The sequence below is a fragment of the Callorhinus ursinus genome, unplaced genomic scaffold, assembly GCF_003265705.2.
Source record: "Callorhinus ursinus isolate GAN/ISIS: 27379988/994484 unplaced genomic scaffold, GSC_fseal_2.0 scaffold9, whole genome shotgun sequence".
Classification (NCBI taxonomy): Eukaryota; Metazoa; Chordata; class Mammalia; order Carnivora; family Otariidae; genus Callorhinus; species Callorhinus ursinus.
Window position 1 is genome coordinate 1,191,603 of NW_027397071.1, and position 24,687 is coordinate 1,216,289.

A 24,687-nucleotide genomic window follows, 5' to 3' on the forward strand; every position below is an offset into this window, starting at 1 on the left:
AGCCAAAGGACTGAACAAAGAGGGTTTGGATATGGCCTCTATTGTCACTGGAGCAAACAGGGAAAAGTAAGCAAGAGAGGAGACACTTGCCAATATGATCATTTCTGATTGGAAACCTCAGACATTGGGTCTCTGGTGTGCAGCAGACCTGGAGAGGCCCACCATGTGGAACACGTTAATGACATAAGGTTACCTAAGACTGCTTTTTTTTATCTGTTAGACAATGAATTCACTTTTAAGAACCTTACGATAAAATTTTACAAAGCTAGGGTAGAATGATGATGAATAAGTAAGCAATGTATTGCTCACGATAAACTTTGAATAGACATCCAAGTGGCTGAAGATGTTAATGGGTAGTTGGCAGAGACTCTTGTAAGAGAAGATGAGGGTAGAAATGACTGCCCCTGAGAGGGGAACCCAGACTGTTGCAGGTCAGAAATTCCGTGACCAGAACAGAAGAAACCAAAGGAAAACTGAAACCCCTCTGAGACCTGAGTCAAGAAAGGCATAAGCAGCTATAGAAACAATTCTCAAGTCTCCAGTACTAAAGGATTCCTTTTGTCTGCAGAGTCTTGATTTTACATCAAGTTTCTTTTCTCAGTTTTAGGCTGGCTAAAATTCATGAAATAATGGTGCAGTAGTAAAACATAGGGCAAAAATTTACTCCTTTATTTATTCATTCAGTGCATACAAATAGAGATCTGCCCATGCAACAGGCAACAGACCTTAAGCACTGGGACACAGAGAAACATGGGATCCAAAGTAGACACACTAGTGGCAAAGAGAGTCACAGCACACCACCAAATCCTGATATCTAGCACTAGTACTTTCTAACAATTAGATCTATCTGATGAAGCTTAATGGAGTTTGAGGACAAATAAGATGTGGCATAGAGTAAACAAATAGGATTAATTTTTCTAAAAAGAGATATGCTTTGAATATATAAGTAGATTCGGGAAGTAGCTGGGATAAATCTATGAGAGATGGATCCACAGCAAAGCGTGGTGAGGGATGTGTGGTCTCAGTCATTATTTTTCAGTAGTCATGGCCCCTCCCCTACAACTCCACCATCAAAATGAACCTTCTGACAGACCCCTGGACTGGATGGACAGTAGCTGCGTCATATGTGGCGTCTTGTACATGACATTCTTAACAGCTAAGGAAAGTCTTCCTGATGAGGATGTAGAAAGTGTCTGTCACTGTCAGCATTTACTCACTGGTAATGGAACCAGAAAGTACAAGTTTCATTAGAGATTTCAGCCAAGGTCAGAAAGAACTTTCTTAACATCTATTAGAAAACTGAATGTTTTCCTTGGGAAATACCCCAGCAGGGGCTGGATAACCATCCAAGATGGTATCCCAGGAAGAGGAAGTAGGTGGTACCCAAGAACTTTCCCAATTTTTAAATCTATGATTCTACAACTCAGTCTTTCAGTTGGATTTTAGATTTGGACAGATGGGTAAATGGTCACTGACCTATATAGTGTTGACGGCTTAAATAAAATTATGAATGTCTTTGCCACAGTCTTTTTGCCTGTTAGGAAGATGAAATCAAAGTTTTTCTATTTCCTGAATAAATATGACATGGGCAGTATATCAGTGTGTAACTGTTACTTCACAGTCATCTGTCACTTTATTGTGAAGTGAGAAGGACTGTTCTTTGTCCTTGAGCTAATATTTTGTCCCTTGTTGGTACAATGTTCCTGGGAAAAATGGAATAGAAGGTGAAACCACAAAGGGCTTGCCATCTGCAGTGAGCCTCCTGTGCTATTACAGGGAATCCTAAGATGTTCTGATGGGTGGCCAACATTCCAGAACAAAGCAGTGAGATCCATGCCTGACCTATCTCTTTCTTATATGCATCAAAGCTCGGCATGGCTTTATCTGCCTATCCTCTTATTATTCTGAACTCCCTAATTGCCTGGACTCTTTCTCTCCACAAATAGTTCCATGTACTGTATTCAGCCTTAATGTAGGTGACTATGTGGACATGTCTTCTATTCCTACTTTTAACAGATTAACAGCTAATAAACACCATGCAACACCCTCTCTTCTCAATCTCTTCTAAAAATACAGAGTTTGATTTGCCAACATTGGTGTATTTAAAGCCTCCAAGATTCCAGGGAAGACTTTAGAAAGTTAACTGTGCAAGTAAAGCCTGTTCAGAGAGGAAATTTTCCAACACAAACAGCAGCAGCTCATCTGAGAAGAACCTCAAGGTGTCTTCTAGTCATTTGTAAGGAAAGGATATTTGTTCTCGCTTAAAATATAGCTTCTCACTTTATTCTTGGTCTGCAGGACTGAAGAGAACTCTGGAAGTGTATTGCCTAGGGAGGAAGACAGGCACCATAAGTTTCATCTCAAGAGGGAATGCTTGTCTTTTGCAGGAAGGGACGCCATGTTACCTTCTAGTAACTTTGCAATGAAAGGACAATGCCACCTACTCTTCTCTACCCTCCTTGTCCATAGTCCCTGTACTTCTGCTCCTTCCACTTAGATAGAAGTGAAGCAGTTAGTTTTAAAGAAAAGTCAATAATCAGAAGCTTTAACAAAGTTAAAAGTTCAAACTTTAAATGAAGCCCCAACCAATACTCTGTTTTGAGGATATGGAATATCAGCAAGAATATGACCGACATAACTTGGATAGTTACGTTGAATTGATGTCCATCAGTACCTCATATATATGATAGAGAGAATTTATTGAAGGGTAAGGTAGGCAGTGTGTGCATATTTTAATTAATGGAACCTCCAGTATCAATGAAACAGAAGCCTTAATGTATTTGTAAAATACTGGATGTTTCCTGAGGTCCAACGGTCTCATGTATGTGACCCTCAAACACCAGCTTGGTTATTAGATTATAAAATACAGATTAGTATTTAGAGAAATGTATTGGCCTTTTTGCATGAGGTATAATTTCTGGGACCAAACCCTTTCTTTGCCTTCAGGTGGGCATTTTTTGTTGTGGCAGAAACTCAAGTGTATTTGCTTGCTTACTTCTCCTTTTGTTTCTATTGCCCTACTTGTCTCTGTTGATTTAAGCGAATTGACAGTTCCCTGGACTCCACATCCCCACTGGTAGAGTTGAGTCTGGGGCAGGCTGTGTCCATGTACTGCGGTAATGATGATGATATTGTCCTGTGCTTGAGAAACAGTCAGTGCCACTCTCGGCTCAACTCTGGTCATGATATTAGTGACCCTGACCTTTAAAAATTCATAGTTTTTTCGTGCAGACCGGACCTCCTTTGAAGAAAGCTCAGAGTAAAATTCCATCATAGTTATGACTTGCTTGCACATAATCTGAATTGGGTTAATTTCTTCTTCCTTATGCATTTCAGTGTTATCTGTTCCTTGTGCTCTTCTAGACTAATTTCCCGGGTGGTGAGGGGGGTGATGTCTCTCAATCCTATGTATATACCACTTGTCAGACAAACCACTGCAGGATCTTTAAAAAGTCAGTGCATTTCTTGGCATGATTTATAATTTCCTTTTTTGGCTTTTCTCTCTGCAGAACCGGACTGGAAGCCATCATGGAGACTTATGCGTTCTGGAGACCCCCTGTGCGCACACTCACCTTTGAGGATTTCACCACCATGCAAAAGCAGCAAGGTAACACCCTGGGCTGTGGCTTCTTCTTAGTGATAGTGCCGGGGAGAGAGTGGGAGTGGAACTGAATACAGCACATCTGGCCCCAAGCCAAGCCATGGGTTACACCGATTCTTCTCGAAGGAAGAGTACTTGGTAGCTCTGTAAATAACCAAAGCATAACCACTTGTGCAAACAAGCCGGCTCCAGATGCAGCATCCTCTCCCCCTTCCAAAAAGCAAGGTTATGTTCATGATTATGATGGGGGTGAAATTATTATTTCTATGCCTAAGCATTCACATAGCCCTTGGTATTCGAAGAACTACTTCATGATAATTTCATTTATTCCTTAGGGAAGCCTTATCAGTTTTCTTATTCTGGTTTTGTAGAGGAGAAAAAAACTGTTTGAACAATGGGAATGAATTGCTTAGATCTGAGAGTGAGGAGGGGACCACTGCAAGCCCATCTGAATTTTGCAACTTGGGCTCCCTCCTTTTTGGCTGAACACCTGGACAGGCACAACACCTATCTCAAGTTGATGGGCCGGGTGAACATTTTCCTTGCACTGCTTTGTGCTTTACTTCCAGTTTCTCCCTTCTCTGGCAGCTCAGGGTGGGAAGCCTGTGGCCTTAGCACAAATGGCTCGTGGGCTGACCTCAACTCTTTTCCTCAGTCAGTGGCTCTTCCCAGGGCAGGACCCCTTCGCCTCGGGAAGCTTCCCAGAGTGTCAGACACTTTATGAGTCTCCCTCTCCAACCTCCTCCCACCCCCAAAGTGACACTGGTCAAAATTACAGAGTTTACTCTGTTCTGTCACACGGCTGCCATTAATGGAACCCTAAGTTTTGAAATTGTGGCTCTGCCATATGGGAAACCCTTCTAGGACTTGATAATACATTATATTACATTCCCCTCCCAGAGGAGCTTCCGGTAGTTTTCACACTAAATTAGGTTTTGTAATCTAAATTATTGAAGTCTCTCAGGTTTTAAGATGAAGAAGGTGATTAAAAGGATAGGGGCTGGGGGCAGACCACTTGGGTTAGGCTCTTATCACTGCTCCTTCCTAGCTTTGTGACCTTGGCCAAGTCTCCCATCCTTTCTGACACTTAGTTTTCTCATCTGCAGAATGGAAGAATATAGTAGAATTCTTGTGAGGATTAAATGAGACAGTGCATTTAAAAACATATAGGCATGCACTACATGCTGGCAATCATGGTGGCGGTGATGATCATTGTCATCACCATCATGACCACCACCATCTCCATTCCCTCATGTCCCTGTATATGGATACCTGAGAGGAAGATGCCTCAGGGACAAGAGATACTGCCTTTCTGATGATTAACTATTTAAAGCATGATTAGACCAACATCTTCATAGGGATCTGGTGAGACAAGTGATGCAGAATTTCCTTCTGTTTTTTTCTCAATAAATGGCCGAGAAATGGAAGCCCTCTGCATGAAGCCAACTTTCTCCTCATAATTCTGTGAGAGAAGCAGGCTCAGTACATATTCAGGGTGCTGCTTTTGCTCTGAGGCCTCATGGCCCTTAAGAGGCAGAGGTGTTATGACAGTTGGGAGATGTGGGCCTTCATCTTTGATGGCCACTAACTCTCTATATAACCTCGGCTTCTAGTGAGTCTGTTTCCTCACCTGCCAAAGAAGGGTAACTTTTCTTGTGGTCATGTATATAAACATGCTTCATAAATGAAAAATGGGTCATTTTCATGCAAAGACACTTGATCCTGTTTATTTCTGAGGTGGCTTCTTGCTTCTCTGCCCTTGCTTTACTCGCTGACTGTCCAAGCTCGAGCTAATCAGGCATTTTGTATCATGGAGGCTGGTGTGAGAAGGTTTTGGCAGAGATTTTGCCAGTTCCTGAGAGCAGGCATTGGTGGAGACATTGTGTTCACTGCTGTGCTCTCGAGAACTGTCACTGGGCCTGGCAGCCAGGAAGTACCTAATGAAAGGAGGTAGGCAGGGTCACTGACACACGGGCCTGGAGCACAACCACCTGGTATGTGTGTGGATATGGATGTGGAGTGATGATTGCGCTTGACAGTCTACATTTCACCAGCATGTGGGGTGGTTGAGCAGGTATTGACTCTTAGAAAACAGTGGTTTAAGAGAAACTGAGCTTTCTTTCTTTTTTAAATTTTTAAATTTCTTTTCTTGTATTTTAAAAATTATTTCTTTTTTTATTTTTGTTTTTAATTTCTTAAAATATTTTATTTATTTATTTATTTATTTATTTATTTATTTATTTATTTAGCGAGAAAGAGAGCACGAGCAGGGGAGGGGCAGAGAGAGGGGGAGAGGGAGAAGCAGACTTCCTGTTGAGAGAGGAACTCAACGAGGGGCTTTCAGCGATCATGACCTGAGCTGAAAGCAGATACTTAACTGACTGAGCCACCTAGGCACCCCTATTTTTAATTTTTTTTAATTTAAATTTTAGTTAGCATACCGTGCAATATTGGTTTCTGGGGTAGAATTCAGTGATTCACCACTTATATACAACACCCTGTGCTCATCACAACAAATGCCCTCCTTAATATCCATCACCTACCTAGCCCTTCACCCCACCCATCTCCCTCCATCAGCCCTCAGTTTATTCTCTATTGGTAAGAGTCTCTTATGGTTTGTTTCCCTCTCTCTTTTTTTTTTATTTTTGCTTTTCCTGCTTTCCATATGTTCATCTGTTTTCTTTCTTAAATTCCACATATGAGTGAGATCATATGGTCTTTGTCTTTTTTCTGAATGACTTATTTCACTTACTATAATACTCTCTAGCTCCATCCACATCATTGCAAATGGCAAGATTTCATTCTTTTTGATGGCTGTGTAATATTCCTCTCTGTGTGTGTGTGTGTGTGTGTGTGTGTGTGTGTGTGTATGTGTGTGTATGGTATCTTCTTTATCCAGTCATCAGTCGATGGACATTTGGACACTCCATAGTTTGGCTATTGTTGATAATGCTGCTATAAACTTTGGGGTGCATGTACGTCTTCAAATCTGTATTTTCATATCCTTTGGGTAAATGCCTAGTAGTGCATTTGTTGGTTCTTAGGATACTTCCATTTGTAACATTTTGGGGAACCTCCAAACTGTTCCCCAGAGTGGCTGCACCAGTTTGCATTCCCACCAACAAGGCAAGAGGGTTCCGCTTTCTTTGCATCCTTACCAACACTTGTTGCTTCTTGTGTTGTTGATTTTAACCACTCTGACAGGTATGAGGTGGTATCTCATCATGGTTTTGATTTGTTATTTCCCTGATGATGAGTGATGTTGAGCATTTTTTCATGTGTCTGTTGACCATCTGGATGTCTTCTTTAGAAAACTGTCTATTCATGACTTCTGCCCATTTCTTAACTGCATTATTTGTTTTTTGGGTGTTGAGTTTGGTAAGTTCTTTATGGATTTTGGATACTAACCCTTTATCAGATATGTCATTTTCCAAGTATCTTCTCCCATTCCATAGGCTGGCTTTTAGTTTTGTTGATTGGAGAAACTGAACTTTCGAAGCAAAATGTCACACTTGTTTAGTGACTCCATTTTAGTGTGTTTAGGGGGATGAACTTGGAATTATTGGATACATATGGTAGTGGGATTGGGGCTAGAGGAAAAGCCAAAATTCTATTAAATTGTTTAATTGGAGTACATTTTTGAACTATATAGTGAACTTGATCCAGATTCTCATTATTAAACAATACGTGGCTTGGTTTCTTGACGTTAACAAAGGATGTAAAAGAAACAACATCCACTCCCTCTTCCCTTAAGAACTGAGAGTTCCAGTAACTATGGACACTATCACTCATAAAATGAAGAAAAGAGACAGAGCCATCTCTGTTGAACTGTTTTGTGTCTTAGAAGAAGTAGAGAGTGTTGAACTTCTAGTGGAAACTTCAGTGGCTGACTGAGTTTTGTAGTAATTCCCTTTTGGTGAAGAGAGTATTGGGAGCATTGGCACCAAACTTAAGCTCCACATAATGATTGACTCACCCAGGGTCCATATAGCCTCACTGCTTCAAACACATGAATATCTGGCATGTCACATCTGCAGCCCTGGGCCAGTTTTGTGCTCCTGCTGCTGCTGCTGCTGGAGGCTGGATCCACTCTTCTGTCTGAGTGAGGTTAGGATGCTGCTTTTTTCATTCCACCCTTGCTGTCATTTTTATTTCTCTTTCATGAAGACCCATTTGTTGATAAAATTTCAAGGAAAGTACCTTAGTTGAATTAGCCACCGTTTTGCCAAACCTCAGATCTTTCTATTTTAGAAATTATATTGAATGGGTGGTCTGTATGGTTGTTTTCTCCGATGGAGAATTTGCATGGGATTCATCCTCCTCTGCCTTTCACACAAGAAGAAACCAAGGCACAGAGCAGTCTGCTCACACGTCTGCAGCTAAGCGGTGGCAGAAGTGAGTTGAGGATTCCCAAGTGGATCTCCATCTTGACGGGGCACTTGCCTTTCCACCCAGACCACATTTGCTTTCTTCATTCCTACTTACTAGAGCTTTAATTCGCCACAACATTTTTTTTTTAAGTTTACTCTTAGTCTTGATATTTTCTTGTCAACAACTTGAGCATTAACTCTAAATAGGTCAGTATTTTATTTTTATCAAGTCAAGTGTCTGGTCTTACCTTCAGACCTCTTCATTGAGAATTGGCAAGGGAGTTTATACGTTTGGAGAGTCTGGAGATAGGGATTATGTTTCCGGAGTGGCTTCTGCCTGAACACTGCTAGTGGCGGGGACAAAACGAACTAACCACGTAAGTGCTGCTTGGGGGATGTTGACTGAGGCAACGCAAATGGAGAAGAAAAAAGAAATAAGAGCCCAGGCCAGTTATGGCCAAGTGCAGTTCTGTTGTTCTGATGATACATACTGTAGAGCTACTTGTTTGGCCCAAACTGAGGGAGCTTCTGTGAGCACCATCCATCTCCACAGGGTCTGACGATGGTTGTACTATAAGGAACCATCCTGGACCAGTGACACCAGAGCTGGCAGGAAATCTCCATCTATGGAAGTAAGGAGACCTGTCATTTACAGAAACCCTCCCTTCTCCTCAACTGGTAGCAGCCAAAACTAGAGGGATTTCAACACCACTGGGGCTTTTTAATGCTTGTCAGGCAGTTAAAAGGATGATGAGCATCTCTGTCAGTGTTGGGCTTTTTATAGGTTTGATTTGTAATAATTACAAATTATAATTACAAGGTTGGCCCTTGAAAGGGATTAGATGCTGAGAAATTCATACCAGTAAAAGATAAAGAGGACAGTTCAATGGACAGCATGTCTGAACTACAATTCAGAGATAGCCACTTAAGCAGATCTCATTTATCACTGAGGTCTGGAATGATGCCTGTGAGCAGCTCATGACAGGGACTGGAAAGCATCTCAATTCAGTCCACTAACACAAACAGTTATTGGTGACATATTCTGTGTTGTCCCAAAGTCCCTTATGCTCAGTGTGTCCAAAGTTGAGTCCACGATTTACCTCACAGACTTGGCGCCCTTCCCTGGGGGAAGGACACCACTATCCACTCACCATCCTGGGTGTTTCCTTCCCTCCCTACTCACCATAGCCAACCAAGTTCTGGAATCCATCCACACCTCTAGTCTCCCTTGCTACCACCCTGCTCCAGGCTCCCACTTGACTTCATTCTCAGGCCCCACCCCCAACCCCCATGGTGGTAACATAGCTGTCAACAGCCCTAGACCTCCATCTTCTTAAGTTTAAATCTGATGGGAAGGGTCATGTGCCCCTCTTAAGTTTTTTTAGCAAAATCTCCCTGAGTCTCACTGACTCTAATTGTGTTACCAGTTACTGTGGTGGGGGCCAGGGAATATGATGCTTGGACCATTCAGCCCTTAGTCACCTGCCTTCCCTGGTGGTAGGGGCGAAGGGCTGAGAGTGGGGCGGGGGCTTCTCAGTGGGAAGTTGGGTACTGTGGCCAGAAGAGAGGCAGATCAGCCCTAAATGGCAATCACAACTGATGTGTACAGGACAGCAGGGCAGGCAGTAAAGCAAGTAGCAGAGAAAACAACCCAGTTAATGAAAGGGGAAAATACGGGGCTAGCCCACCTGGGGCAGTGTGGCAGGTGTGAAACAGGGCCATCCAGGAAGCACAGAGGCTCAGAACCCAGAGGACCAATGAGAAAAATGAGAATTGGGTGAATATATTAAAAGCTATTTTAAAAGGATCCATGTATATCTTTAAACTTTATGGAGAAGGATGCATTAGGAGTCTAAGATTGAAACCACACAATTCTCATTAGCACTGTAACGTTACACATCTGCATTTTAAGAAGGGTACTCATTTCAACTAAGGGTAATTCCTTAGTGGGGATGGACAGGGCTGTGATCATGACCATTGACGTTATGGCCTCTGGGTTTGTTCGCTGGGTTGAGTCCATAGGGTGCTGACATTTTACCTTTTATCTGTTTGAAAGCCTCAAAGAAGGCTGCTCAGGGACACAGTGATTCCATATTCTTCAGGGACACATGCCACCAAGTTATATGAGAGAAGAGTCTGGCTGATGGAACCAAATAATTACATGGAAATTTATTCTTTACTAGCCCAAATGGGGTATTGTTTTTACTGTTTTTCAATTTTGAGGGGGAGGGGAATAAAGCACAACAAAATAAACCCAAAAGGAAACTGTATGTGAAAGCCTTCACATTACAGTCTGGAAGTGATCAATTTAAAGATGCAGAAGTCAGCAGGTTTGGTATTCAGGATTTTCATGGTCACATTTAACTTGTCTTCATGGTATACAAGTATATTCTAGGTTATTGTCCTCATCTGGAAACCCTGCTAAACATGTATTCTTCTTGGTTAGTTCGGCCGTGAGCCTTGAATATTGGAACAGGCTAATGTTGAATATGAATTTCAATGAGTACCTCCTCACTTGGGTCCATGGGTAAAACAGGATGCAGGGAGGTGGGGTGGACAGGAAATTGGTCCTGGAATACCAGAGAGTTTTCAGCTACTTAGGGCATTACATTTTAACTCACCTCTCAGAAGTGGATTAAGACCTCTGAGGACAGTGGGAAAGACACCAACCTGCCTATTTGTGTTCAATTCCACTTGCTTGGTTTGAGAAGACATAGAGACATGGGGCATCGAATTTCCATTCTGGGCAAGGGTGAGGGGAGAGGGAAAGATAGTCCAGAGAGGAAACAGAGTTGGCTTAGCTTTTGGGAAGATGGCTTAATGGGCCCATAAGTGGTCAAGGGCCCAGCGCTCTATCATTCACAGCCATGGAGGCTCCTCCAGCCTGTTACATCCAGGCATCTAGCTGTGACATATGCTCACCAGTGTGTGGGGAGGCCAAGATGCTCAGCTCCATGGATAGAAGCCAACACCTGAGAGCTTCTCCATCAGACCCCTAATGCCCTAGGATTCCTTTCTCCTTCCTTCCCTCCTTCTCCACTTATACAAGGGAAGAGAAGAGGAAACAATATTTACAATGTATTTAACATTGACAAATGTTAAATGTGCTTTGTATTATATGCTATTTCATCTGTTTCTCAAAGTATCCCTACAAAGGTAGACACTTGAAATTCTACTTACATAGAGAGGCTCACTTGCAAGATCCTATACTCAGTAAGAGAGCCGGGGAATCCAAAACTCTACAGTCCATGCTCATCTATCTAAGGTTTAAATTAAGACCCTCAGAGCACTCAGAACTTGGCAATACAGAAGGGATGAGGTAGAATGTTATGCAAAAAAGGGAGGTAGGCTTTTCCTTTGAGAGGCAGCTCGGACCCCTCTGTAGCAGTGTGGCCAGGCCTCCCACTCTGCCCTAGCTCTTCTGTGATGCAAGGCCTCAAGGCAGCCCAGTGTTGAAAAGCACAGGGAGGGCAGCCTGCCTCCTTAGGCTTATTTAGCACTTGGCTGGTACTCCCATTCTTGTTTAACAGCCGCCAAGCTGAGAGATCATAAGAGAGTAAGACTTTTCAGTATCTTGGTTTGCTTCTCTGCAAAATGAGTACCATAGCCTTCTCTTTCTATGTGGACCTTGAAAAATAGCTATTATTTGAATCAAGTACTTGAAGTGCATAAGAGCATTTCTTCAAACACTAGTTCATGTGGGGGCTCCCACCCCCTGAAACGCAGCAGGCCACCAAGTCTCATTTCCAGTGAGTGTCATTTAAAAGCCAAAGCAAGCTGACTACACACTTTTTAACATGGACCTCTCTCATCTGCTCAACAGAAATCCCTGTAACTTGTTAATAGTTCCCTTCTTATTTTTTTGTAGTGAAACCAATTGTGGCCTTAAATCAGTACCATTCGTTCCATCTTGGGCCATCTGAGAAAACCATTTAGAGTTGTAAAAAGTCATCTGCTCCATCATGCACTTCCTGCTGCAAGGCCGGGGTCAGGGCTGATGGAGCCTCCCTAGAACAGGACAGTGCAGTGTGCTGAACGGGGGTGTCTCTTTGGGGACCACATAAACACCAGATCTCGGGGGGGAGGAGTAAGGGCAGACTTTCAAAGAGAGGAGATCAGATACATCTCCCATAAAACACAAATCTCTTTACAGCTGGAGTCGGGTTTCTCCATTTGTGCCATAGCACTTATTTCCCTGAAGCTCATAGCGTTGAGGGTGCAAGAGGAGGGAAGTGTGTAGAGTGCCAGTTGCAGAGCATGAATCTCTGAATTTCCTGGAAGGCTGTGTAGTCTAGGCCACTCAGGAGTCCAGAAACAAGTAGTCGGAGATATTCTTCCTCATCCTTCTCAGCCGTGCCCTTCCAGACTCCTTTTTTATATTAAAATGGCTCCTTGAAAAGTCCTTGCTATTGGCCATTCACACTTCAGCATAAATTTAATCCTCAGACGCCAATAGAATTCTGAGAAGGACAGAAACGGAAGCCTGTCGTTCGAGACCCTCTTTCACAGAGGAGGAGAATGAAGAGGTAGCCCACATTACCTGTGATCATGAGCTGGATGGAGGCCAGTGGACCTAGAATTAGCCTGGGTGCTCTTCCTACCACGGTCAGCTGCTGGCTTACTTCTCTCGGTGGTATATATATTGGCCTTATCTCAATTTGTGTTATAGAAATCTTTTTACCTCTCTTAAAGGAATTTAAGGCATGAAGAAGAAACGGGAAGGAGAATTTCCTGAAATGACTCTAAAATCAGCAACTGTTTATTGTTCTATTTTGGAAGTTCATTGGGGAAATTCTTTTGACCAAGGAAGAGATGATATTAGCTGGGTTTTATAAAAACTCAACTCCAAAGAAACTATTAACGAGCTAAATTTGAACTTCCACAGTCAATACCACTACCATATTTGTGGATCTAGGCTGAGGCTAAAAATGAACTTTGGGTTTCTCTTTGAGTTATCTGCCTTTCAGTTTGCACATTTGGACCCTCCTCCCTGTCACCCTGTGGATGGTTTCTCTGTAGCCCAATATCTCTGGAAGCCTGCCAGTTTTCTTCACATTTCTCTCACTGATAAAAACCTTATTCCTGCTCCTTTCCACTTAAAATGTCCTTTATCCTTTTATGGCAGCTCAGGTTCTAAGAATCCTCACAAGAGTTGTGGATGACCTAAGGGTACCGTGCTCCTTGGGGGAATCAGAGCTCTCATCAACAACTCTGGGAAGCTCCCAACCTTGCCCCAAAGGAGGAATTCCATCATGGGAGAGTCCCTATGGAAGACAGAGCAGCCTCCCATTCTGGAATTCAAATGAAAGGCCTGGTAGCCCAAGCACTCACCACTGCCTTTGACTGCCAGTGGGCGAGGCAAAAAGTGGCTCCTGCCCAGCTGCTTCGTAGCCCTGGGAAAGGAGAGGCTTGGAAGGGTCATTTTTGCCTTCTGAAACTATCTGAGAACACATGTGAAGTAGGTTGAGTTGAACTGGCTCTTGATCTGTTGGTGCATCAGCCCCCGATCCAGTTCTAATATCTGCACGTCAGAGGAGCAACTCTGTCAAATACAGTTTCAGGAACTTGAGGAGATGAAAGGGACCTGGAGGTCCTCTCACGCCAAGTGTGGTCTCCAGACCATGAAGCAGTATCAGTCTCAGAAATGCAAACTCTTGGGCCCTGCCCCAGATGTGTAGAATCAGAAATTCTGTGGGTAGAGTCAGCAATCTGTTTTAACAAGCTCTCCAGGTGATCCTCATGCACCTTAAAGTTTAGGAATCACTCTCCTGGGTGCTTTGAAATAAGGAGTTTGGGTGGTATCACTGGTTTTCAACCCTGGCTGCACATTAGAATCCTTTGATTCTCATTTAGTTGGTCTGAGGTGGGATCCTGGAACTTAAAGCTTGTAGCTTCTCCTAGCTTGAGAGCTACTGATCCAATTGAATTTCTCATCTTCTGGATAAAGAAACAAACCCAGAAAAGATAAGTGATGTGCCCAGGACCACATGGGGGATTTGTGTGGCAGAGCTGTGAGAACCAAGATCTCCTGACTTTGTGACCTGTCTGGACTCTTGCCCTCACAAATATCCCAAATCTGCAGACTACATTTACAGTCTTTGTTCTAATCTCTGAGACAGAGGACAGGCTTTTCTAGAGGGAGATTAGTAGAGCCTCTGAATTATAATGATTTAGTTACAGGTTAGCTTTGCTTTATGCTAACCTAACTCATCTGGTTGTGCTCATAATATCTTTCATATGACAGAACTTCAGTCCCATACCTTCAGTCCCATACCTCCTACTACCTGGGCCCCCTGCTCAGCCTTCCCAGGCCTTAACCTTGATTTGGCACCTTGCCCCAGTACCCCATTTCCTCTGTGGGTGAGGGCCTGAGATTTGGTATGATGTGTTTTTAGCTGGAGGATTAAATATGGCAAGGTCAGCCATAGTCCCAGGTGACAGCATGTAGCTAATGCATTTCCACGGACAATGTGGGGAAGTTGAGCTGGTGGATTTTAAATGTGATTATCAGAGGTCTTACTGGAAAGTGAATTTGATGGTGAGAAATGGCAAAGTGAATACTGGAGGGCTTAGTTTTTCTTTTTAAACAAGACTTCGAAGACCCATACAGAAACAAGAGTTTAGTGTTCTTTTGTATCACCTCTTTGTCTTCTCTTTTGGGGTGTGTGTGTGTGTGTGTGTGTGTGTGTGTGCACGCCTGTGCCTCTGTATGTGTGCACAGGTAGAATCACTTAACATGAGTTTGCTGATTTAAGAGAAAGCGATGGTTCTGTAAAACTCAGCCCATCTTGGACATTTGAGGGCACCTCCTGCCTGGCTTGCATCTGGCCTGCACAGACTTCTCTTAAAAGGTCTCTGGCTCAATGGTATTCACCTTTTATTTTTCAGGGGGCAGCACAGGCACTTCCCCAACCACCTCCAGCACTGGGACACCATCCCCTTCAGCTTCTTCTCACCTTTTATCTCCATCCTGTTCTCCTCCAACATTTCATCTGGCTCCCAACACTTTCAATGTGGGCTGTCGAGAGAGCCAGCTGTGCAATCTAAACCTCTCTGATTATCCACCCTGTGCCCGAAGCAACATGGCGGCCTTGCAGAGCTACCCAGGGCTGAGTGACAGTGGCTACAACAGGCTCCAGAGTGGCACTGCTTCAGCCACTCAGCCCTCAGAAACCTTCATGCCTCAGAGGACTCCATCCCTGATCTCAGGAATACCGACTCCTCCCTCGTTGCCTAGCAACAGCAAGATGGAAGCCTACGGTGGCCAGCTGGGGTCCTTCCCCACTTCCCAGTTCCAGTATGTCATGCAGGCAGGCAATGCGGCCTCCAGTTCCTCATCACCACATATGTTTGGGGGCAGCCACATGCAGCAGAGCTCCTACAACGCCTTCTCTCTCCACAACCCTTACAATCTCTATGGATACAATTTCCCCACTTCTCCTCGGCTAGCTGCAAGCCCAGAAAAACTGAGCGCCTCTCAAAGCACTTTACTCTGTTCTTCTCCTTCCAATGGGGCCTTTGGAGAGAGGCAGTACCTGCCCACGGGAATGGAGCACAGCATGCACATGATTAGCCCTTCGCCCAATAACCAGCAGGCGACTAACACCTGTGACGGTCGGCAGTATGGGGCGGTTCCAGGCTCCTCCTCCCAGATGTCCGTGCACATGGTTTAATGGCCGGTCCAAACACCACGGAGCTTACTGCCCTACACCCGCAGGGCCCCAGAGTCTCCATGGGCAGATCCTCCTTTTTGGGAGCCCAAGCCTTTGAAAAATGGGAACTGTGTATTTTTTTTTTTTTCTGGAGGAGGAAAGCACATACCCAAGAACAACAAAAGACATTTAAGCCACTGAAGGATACTTGCCTTAGAATCATCTCCGACTCAGTGGCCATTCTCCTGCCTTCCCAAACCTTAGTTTTATAAAGCATTGTTTACTCCAGAGTGGCCTTTGAAGAAACTGAACAATCATTTTATAATAATGTTAAGGGAGATGCTAGCATGTAGCAGCCATGAAAAGTTACCCCCCACACGAATACAGACCTACTTATACATGCATACCTACCTACATACATACATACGTGCATGCATACACACATATGTATTCACACACAAACTCTTACACACACCAACATACATGCACACTGACTTGGAAGTGGGTGAACTCTGTGGAGGGGGGCCCAGGTGGGGGCTTTCACCAAGAATGGGTCTATGTACAACACTAGATGGACTGGGCCAGCAGTGGCAGTCAACATTTCTCCCCCGCAGCCTACCCTGTTTCTGGAATGAACCGTGTATCCTGGAGCCCCTTCCGGTCCATGAGGGTTGACAAACATCACTACAACCGGACTTGGCTTCCTGAAAACGATTGCTTTTGAACTTTGGCTCTCCTCACTCGGTGTGCTATCGCTGATGTTCCCGGGGGTGCCTGTGAAAAGGGGAGTAAGAGCAGCCGAAGGAGAAAGGAAGAGAAGCAGTAGTGAGCAAGAGAGAGGCGGAGAGCGAGACTGAGAGAGGAAGTGTGAGCAATGGTGAGAGTTGTAATGCACTGAGGAAATTGGTTTGGTTTGGTTCTCCACCCCCACCCCCCTACAGGTTCTAGAAAGAATCGTGGCATCACCGAGGAGGAAACCTCTCTGGGACACTGTGCAGAGTCAGGGCACTGGTGACAGGGACCTGGGCAAGGAATGCACTTCGATCCCGCAGCTCTGACCACCGTGCTCCAGAAGAGGGGTGCCCTGTGTAGGCAGTGCCCATTCCAGAGCATGCAGCCTGGCAGGGGAGGGGGACAGGAAGGAGTGTGAAGAAGGAAGGGTGTTATAATCCCGACAGATGATACCAAGAGCAGAGGTGACAAATAGAGGCCTGGCCTTCCACATGCCAGATCCAGACACCTGACCTGGATCGCCTGCCCCTTAGCCCCCGTGGCAGGAGAAATCCGGGCACATCCCAGGGAATTGCAGATGGGCCTTCTCCATCCTTCCACCTGCCCTTAGATCTCCATTTTTATCAAATAGTTTATTGCATTTTGAAGTTTTGGGTTTTTTCCTTCATCTTTCCTTTCCCCTTCAAATCCTTTAATGTTAAGAAAACAAGTGAAGTTTGGTACAAGCTAAACTTTTTAAGTGGTGTGGAAATGCAAATAATACCAAGTAAAATAATACAAATACTATTAAGATTTTTGGTTTTGAGGTGTTGTAGATAATGTATTTATGTGCCTAGTGGGGAATCCAATATTATGAATATTAAAAAAGGGGGCAATAAAAAGGGTATGTAAAATATGTATGAAGTAAAGGTGTATAAAAAATTTGCCCTTATGCACGGAACTCTGTTTCTAAGTGCCAAGCACAGAAAGCCGCTAAATAAAATCTTTGCAATTGTATTACAGCGTGTTTGTACAGAAAAAGTAAATAGCAGTGTATGCATTTGCATTGTGCTTTACAATGAGCACAGTGCTCTGGTCTATGCTGCTTGGCATGATCTTTATGCAGACCTCGTGAAGGAGATTTCTCCATCCTCAATTTGATTAGTAACTGAGCTCCAGAGAGGTTGAGTGGATTCTCTGGGATCGAAGAGCTGGTCAGAGAGGGAACGAGGACTTGAAATCAGGTCTGACTCTAGTGGGATGTTCGCTTTCATGCTAGCTGCAGAATCCAGCGAGTCCAACAGCGATCCCCATCCCGGCCCCGTACCCAGCGCCTTATACCATTCTTTATATGCGTATCTCATCTCAGCCCCCCACAATTCTGTGAGATAGGTGTTATTTTGATCATTTCAGAGATCTGGAAACAAGCTTTAAAAAGAAGTAAGTACTTGATGCAGGCCCTCGGGTAGCAAGGGATTGAGCTGGCCATTTGAGCTCCGGGTCTGTGCAGTTAGCACCGGGTCCCGCTGCCAGAGCCCCCACAGTCCCTGCAGTCCTGTGAGGTACTCGGACAATCAGGGAAGAAGTTACATCCTAAGGGAGTGAGGTGAGTGCACCTCTGAGGCTGTTAGATTTATACCCTCCCCTTTAAATGCACCTCCACAGCCCTGGAGGAGTGATTTTGAATTGCTGTGTACCAAATGACGACTTAGACGAATAAAGTGCCTTGGGCTGTTCCACTTAGAAGCACTTTCTCTTAGTCTCTCTTTTTTCCTCCCATATTTGCTCATTTGAGCCTCACAGTAAGCATTGAGGGATGGACAGGGTAGGAAGTATTGGTTTGCAAATGGGAGACGAGGATTGTAAAGGCTGTGACCTGCCTGTACTTCAGAGTGGCTGAGAAGCAGCAGAGCCAGAACTTGAAATCTCCCGCTCGACCTCTATCCTAGATGGTTTCCCGGTAGGCAGTGACACTGGGAGCCCGCTGACCCACTTCACCTGGGCTTGATTTGGTGGATCAGATTGTCCACTATGACACTCATTCACCAGAAATGGAGCTTGGTTTGGAGGAGCAAAGACTTTAATCATTGCATTGGTTTTATAGATAACTTCAAAGACTGAAATGCTGGTTAATTCCATCAGCTATCACATAGTTGCCAAAATAGCTGGGACAACGGCTGATGAGCATCTCCATGGATTGTAGGTGTGACATCTTTCAACACTTAAAAAGGCACTATTTATGTGGAAATCTTGCAGTCAACCTTTGGCTTCATAACGGCAGACTGAAAACAACTACATATAAAGCTTATAGTTTTTTCTTTCTGATTCAGCCGCATACCAAATATTATGCACTGGCCTGATAGTGTTTGAGGTTTTAGGTAACAGATAATCATCATATGCCAGGGAGCAAACTTTACATAGAAATTTCCATGTTTTCACTTAACAGGATAAGAATTTCAATAACCATTTATGAGTGGTAAGTACAGAAAATTTCTGTTATTTGGATTAATTAGAGCAGTCCAAGTCAATTACATCTCAGTTATGGCATGTGTCTTTATCTATAAATGAGAAAGTAATAAAAATATTTATTTTAACAAACTGGGTAAAAAATTTTCAAGAATATGCTCTACCCAATTCTCTTTAATGGAATGGTGAAAATTCTTTATAATTGGCACACTGATTACATACAAAGAGCTATAAGAAAGCTATTCCGCCCTTACTCATGTTTCTGGAGGAAATTCTATCTTGTTCCTCTTTGCGTCCTTGGGAAGTTTGTGGCCTAGTACAGAATCTCAATACATAGTCATTCTTATTGCTGAATTTGTCGACCAAGCCCATTTTCCAAGGATAGCGCAAAATAGTTGCATGGCTGAATTATCTTTCACTCCAAATTCATGGACCCAAATGAACAAAGATTATCCTTCAAATGGCGTTCTGTGGCAGATTCATGTAAATTTAATTTACATCCTAGCTTGCCAGGATCCCCTAATACATAATGGAGGGTTAAAAAAAATGCGTGTGATAGTTTTTCTCTCGAAAGGTTTACTTTTCAGGCAGTCATGCGCCTGTGGGGCAAATGACATAAAAGACTGAAAATTCAGAGGAGATGCTCAGTGTAAGAAGGTGAGGTTGGAACTGTTTTCACTGGGGGGTAGAACTTGATTGAGTTTGAATGATGCTCAGAATTTTTATAGAAGGAATGGTGGGTTAAGAATGAAATAACTTAAAAGTCAATCAATAAATAAGTTTTGGAGGAAAATGATAGCATCTCAATTCAAGCCTAGGCATTTAATAAAACAAGAGTTCAGAACCTTCTTGTAGCCTATAGACTAATATCCTCTTCTATGAAATAGTTTATCACTAGTGAGTGTAGAGAAGGTAGAGATGGAAGGGCAGAGCTTCTTGGCTGATGCCAAATGTTTGATCCATTGCTCAGTACTTGGAGGATTTCAGAGACTCTCTGCTGTACTAATTTGCATGCAATAAACTGAAGGAGAGTTGTCCTCCTAAGGCAACCCAGCCACAAAGATAATTTTCACAAAGCGTTGATGTTTATGGTTGTCGGTCAGAGATCTGATTTCCAGAGAGGGCCATACCTGTGACCGGCTTCATTCAATCATCTGGTTCAATGTCAATAAACATGTATCTCATGCCTACTCTGGGTCAAGCACTGCCCTTGGCATGAGGACATAGAAGTGAACAATTGACACATTCCTGTCTCTGAGAAGTTCATGGTCTGGTGAGAGACTGCTACAGGATACCCTAGCAAACAAATGAATAATGTTAACTTCAGATTGCAAGAATCATCTTGAGGGAATTGTGAGTAATAGAATGATAGAGAGTGATTGGGGAATGAGGATGAAAACTCATTTCAATAGGGTTTTTTTTAAGAGGGCTGCTCTAAGGAGATGACATCTGAGTAAGGACACATGCAGACATCATCTCAGAATCTGCTTACTCCAACTTACACCAAGGGCAGCCATATCCTCACCGGAGGATGTGCTCTGTTGGTCTTGCATCAGCTGGAGTCAGGTATTTTTGTTCTTCCAAGGGCTTTGTGGCATTGATCTTTATTTACTGAAACCTGGCTACTGACCTTCTGGGACTGGGGCCATTTAGAGACTCCTCAAATCTGTATCTGTCTTCTCTGTGGCCCCAATAAAGTCCTATTTTCATGACTTCCTGGGTCAAGGATGAGAGTCATCTATCCCTTCTGTCTGACTTTGTTAAAAGGTTAACACTAAAGATCAAACTATTAATTAATAGCAATCAGATAAATTATGAACAATTAATTAAAAAAGTACTAAATATGTCTTGGTATTCTATAATTTTCTCAGAACTGTTCTATGTAATATGGAGATGTAGAAAATTTCCTACCGTCAAGAAGATTTCAGTTTAAGGGCGCCTGGGTGACTAGTTGGTTAAGTGTCTGCCTTCAGTTTGGGCCATGATCCCAGAGTCCTGGGATAGAGTCCTGCATTGGGCTCCCTGCTCAGCGGGGAGCCTGCTTCTCCCTCTCCTTCTGCCTGCCGCTCCTCCTGCTTGTGCTCTCCCTCTCTGTCAAATAAATAAATAAATAAAATCTTTAAAAAAAAGATTTCAGCTTGGTTGAGAAGTCAAGATATGTGCATATGAAACAGTGAATAGTAAAAAGTATTACATTTGTGGTAATGACCATAGATTCTGTAAAATGTTAGAAACATTTTTATTGAGTTTTTATTACATGTTACACATTATGCAAGTTTATCCTTTAATCCTTGCAACCTCTACAGAATTTGTATTTTAATCCCTATTTTATAGATGGGGAAATAGAAACTCATAGAGATTAGCAATGTGCACAAATCACAGAGCTTATAAGTAACAAAGACAGGGCTCCAGCCCAGGTCTTTCCACGATTATGTTTTTCTAAAAATGAGATTCAAAAGGACTATAATAAAGAGAGAAGTGTTCTTGGAGGAGGTCGAATTTGAATTGTTGTTTGAAGAACTCCTGGAAACCACATAAAATGAAGAGAGTGGTATCTGGGTGTGAGTGTGGGAAGCAGCACAGTAAAGACAAATGTTTTCTATATGGGGCAATGAGTTATGGTAGTGGGCAGTGGGGGGAGTATGTTCACTTTCTTAAGTCAAATCTCAAATCTCTTAAGTCAAATGTTCTCCCTGCTGCTTCTGGTACCATGACTCTGGATTTCCTTTTCATACGTGAGATGTCCTAGCTCTGTAACTTGGGCAATTCAGGATTTCCTCCAGTGTCTCAGTGGGAGCTTTCATCCAGGCAAGGGCCAGTGGGGGCTGGCAGGTGATGGAGGAGTTGAGCTCCATCCCCCCAAACCCCACCAGGGCCCCTAGGCACGGGCTCACTGCCACAGTCCCTGAGTCAGGCTCTGCACAGAGGCCCTTGCTTCTCCAGCCAGGCGTGCAGTGCCACGTGGGACTGTGAAAGGGGATCTTGCTGTTTAAGGCTGAGAAAACATTCATCATGTTTTCCTTCTTAGCTCATTTTACTGCTCATAGCACTCATCTTTTATGGGCGAGCCTAACGGCATTTCCCACTTCAGATGCTTCCTACTCACACTTTCGGCTTTTATGAGATTTTATTGTGGGCCCTGCAGAGGCACAGAAAACCAAAGAGGTTTTGAATCCTTTTTGGCATTTTCACCCAGGTAAGCTGAAGCGGACAAAGGGGACTGCCGAGGACGGCCAGGTCAACCCTCCAGCAGTTCTCATTCTAGGAGAAGTTTCTGGACTCCACGAGGAGGATTTGTGGTGTTTCCCCTTCCTGCCACACTGCACATCCTTCCTCCACCCATGGGCAGGGAAAGCCCCTCCTAAGTTGTCTCTGGATAATGTAAGAAAGAAACCTTCAAATAGTAACATGTTACTGTTAATTTCTCACTCATCTTGCAATCCGACCTGGGCTTCCTGGTTAGGTGGCTCTCCTCCAAGCAGTGATCCCAGGAACCAGGCTCCTTTTAGGTTCTGCTATCTTCAACACATACATTTGGTACCTCTCTGTTCAGGTAGCAGATGGAGAAAGGGTGGAAACTTGAACTTGGGAGATAAATCAGGCCTGGAACTGATTACATAACTTTCTCCTGATTTTGTAGTTTGAACTCCAATGGCCACACCTACCTGCAGGAGAAGCTGGGAAATATACAGTCTAGGTGAGTGCCCAGGAAGAGAAGGAGACAGATTGGGTAGGCATCAGGGAGTCCCTGCAAGCCCCGCAACCAGTCTACACTTACTTTCTAAGATCTGTCTTTCCTGTAAACCCAGCTGGTAAAGGGAGGCTAACTTCCAGTCCCAGCTTCTCGAATGTTTGGCAAAACTATCTGGAGCAGTTGAATTTACCCCACTAGAGGTCAGTTCATCAGTAAGATGTACCTTTCAGTAGGAGTTCCTTCCCATTCTCCTAAAACATCTCGAGGATTTAACTACAAAATAAGAAATGTTTATCAAGTGCTTGTTACATGTCAGCAATATTATTATTATTATGGCCATATCGTAGGTAAGAGAAAAATTACAAAGGCCAAGAATCTTGCACAAAGTCACACTCAGGCAGTCCCATTCAGAGTTTGCACTATTCATGAATATAAGTTAGTTAATTAGAGCTGGCTTTTTGTTTTTATATATATTTCCTTGGGCAAAATGCTGAGAATGCTATTGATAAGTCATTTCCTTGACCTAAGAAAGCTTATAGTATAGAAGGAATCGGTTCTTATTGGGTTTCATCCAGAAAGATCCCAAATATGACACTGTATTGTTAAGTGCCTAACAATTAGTTTTTTTTAAATTGTAATATAAGTGCCCAACGGTAAGCTTTTGATTGCTGTTTTTCAAAGACATCCATCTCCAAACATATTGCCCGTTACACAACTAAATAAAGACCACCCTGCCCATGAAGTTCCCTGTTTTAGAAAAGCCCACTTGAGTGACCCTGCTCTTCTTTTCTAGTGCTCTAATTACTACTCTTATGCTTTAAGTTCACCAATAAAGAGTGAACCCGAGAAACCCAAGACACCCCACCTGCAGCCCCAGCAAGGCAAAGCCCCAGGTCAGGTCCATGTCTCTCATGACCTCATTGTGCGGCTCTGGGGATGCCATGTACTCTCCAGGACCTGTGGAAAAAACCTTGTTTTTTCAAAGTTCCCTGATGGTTGTTTCTGAGGTGCACCTTGCAATCATAGTAAGAATCACAAGGGCTGGTCCAGCCACAAAATTGGCTCCAGTCAATCAGGGAGATGTCTGTGGGGGGTTGCCAAGAGTGGTAGGGGCTCAGGTGAGTGCCCCAGTCATTCCTAGCATTACTGTCAATAGTCTGAGACCAACCCAAAGTGAACATGGATATATAAGCCATCTGTCTAGAGTGTCAGGATCACATTCTACTCAGCTTGTAGTTTTGCAGGTCTTCATACCCCAAAGTAGGAGCATGGAATGCCTTGTCATGTAATGTTCTGTGGTGTTCCCAGAGACCCAGTAAAATCTTCCCACATGGTTTCCAAACTAGGCTTCTGGAACTATGCTTTGTTTAACCCTGTGACAGCACCGGATTTTGGGCTCAGAAGGCTACTGGTGATGCTCCTCAGAAAAGACGCTCACAAAGTGAAGCACCCAGTACCACAAGCCAACAACCATCTCATGTTCCTTCCCCAGTCAGCTTTCTTTGCAGAGGAGAACTAGTTTAGCAATCTCATTATCCAGAAATGATTCCCAGAAACACCTAGGCAAATGGTCACAGGTTCCATATCCATAATCAGAGTATGCTAGTCTGCAGAGGATTTAATGTTTCATCAATAAAGTCTTTTTCCTACATGTCAGTTTTGTTTCTTTGTGATATGGACTTACATACATCTTATTAAGCTCTCCACGCCCTGCCCTAACTTGGGCTCATTCTCCTGAAACGTGACCAGGGAAAGGCTTCTCTAACCATTCAGAATTAGAGGAGATTGAGGCTGTAGTAAAGTAAACAGGGCAAAAGCCAGAGGATTCAGAATTGGAAAGACTCATTTTTCTACTCAAAGCATCAGGATGTAAGACTCCTTGAGACTTAAACACTCAGTGACATCCTATATTATGTAGCTGAACAGAGATATCCTCAAGCAAACTGACGTTGTTGAGATTGGCAAAGATTATCTCTGGGGCTCCCAGTGTGTATCTAAGACAGCAGCATGCTTTTGTGGTGGCAGTGTGGCTGGGAAATTGATACAGAGGGTTAAGGGTCTGTAAGTCATATCAGACATTTTGGTTTGATAATGTCTATGAAGATCAGCAGAGCCTTTTGGGAAGATTTAAGGAAGATACTGTCAGAGATTATTGAACTGTAGACCAAACTAAAGGACAATCCAGAGTGGCTG

General features: G+C 43.5%; 1 protein-coding gene and 1 long non-coding RNA gene across 7 annotated transcripts in view; one reads left to right on the forward strand and one right to left on the reverse strand.

Annotated features, from left to right (window-relative positions):
* TBX15 (T-box transcription factor 15) overlaps positions 1-24,687 on the forward strand; it is a 191,782-nt gene that overhangs the window by 85,120 nt on the left and 81,975 nt on the right. For 5 of the 6 annotated variants that reach the window (XM_025872611.2, XM_073896061.1, XM_073896059.1 and 2 more), the window contains 2 exons: positions 3,510-3,607; positions 14,860-18,059. In XM_025872611.2, coding sequence (XP_025728396.1) covers positions 3,510-3,607; positions 14,860-15,644 — 883 coding nt within the window. In that variant the 3' untranslated portion in view covers positions 15,645-18,059. Of the gene's footprint in view, positions 1-3,509; positions 3,608-14,859; positions 18,060-24,687 lie in introns of those variants that run through there. The other variant, XM_073896062.1, reaches the window with a different exon arrangement.
* Positions 735-15,064, reverse strand: LOC141373393 (uncharacterized). Its single transcript, XR_012379299.1, has 3 exons — positions 14,928-15,064; positions 8,220-8,595; positions 735-2,327 (listed from the first exon to the last, which is right to left on the reverse strand). It is a non-coding gene; the product is annotated as an uncharacterized lncRNA (long non-coding RNA).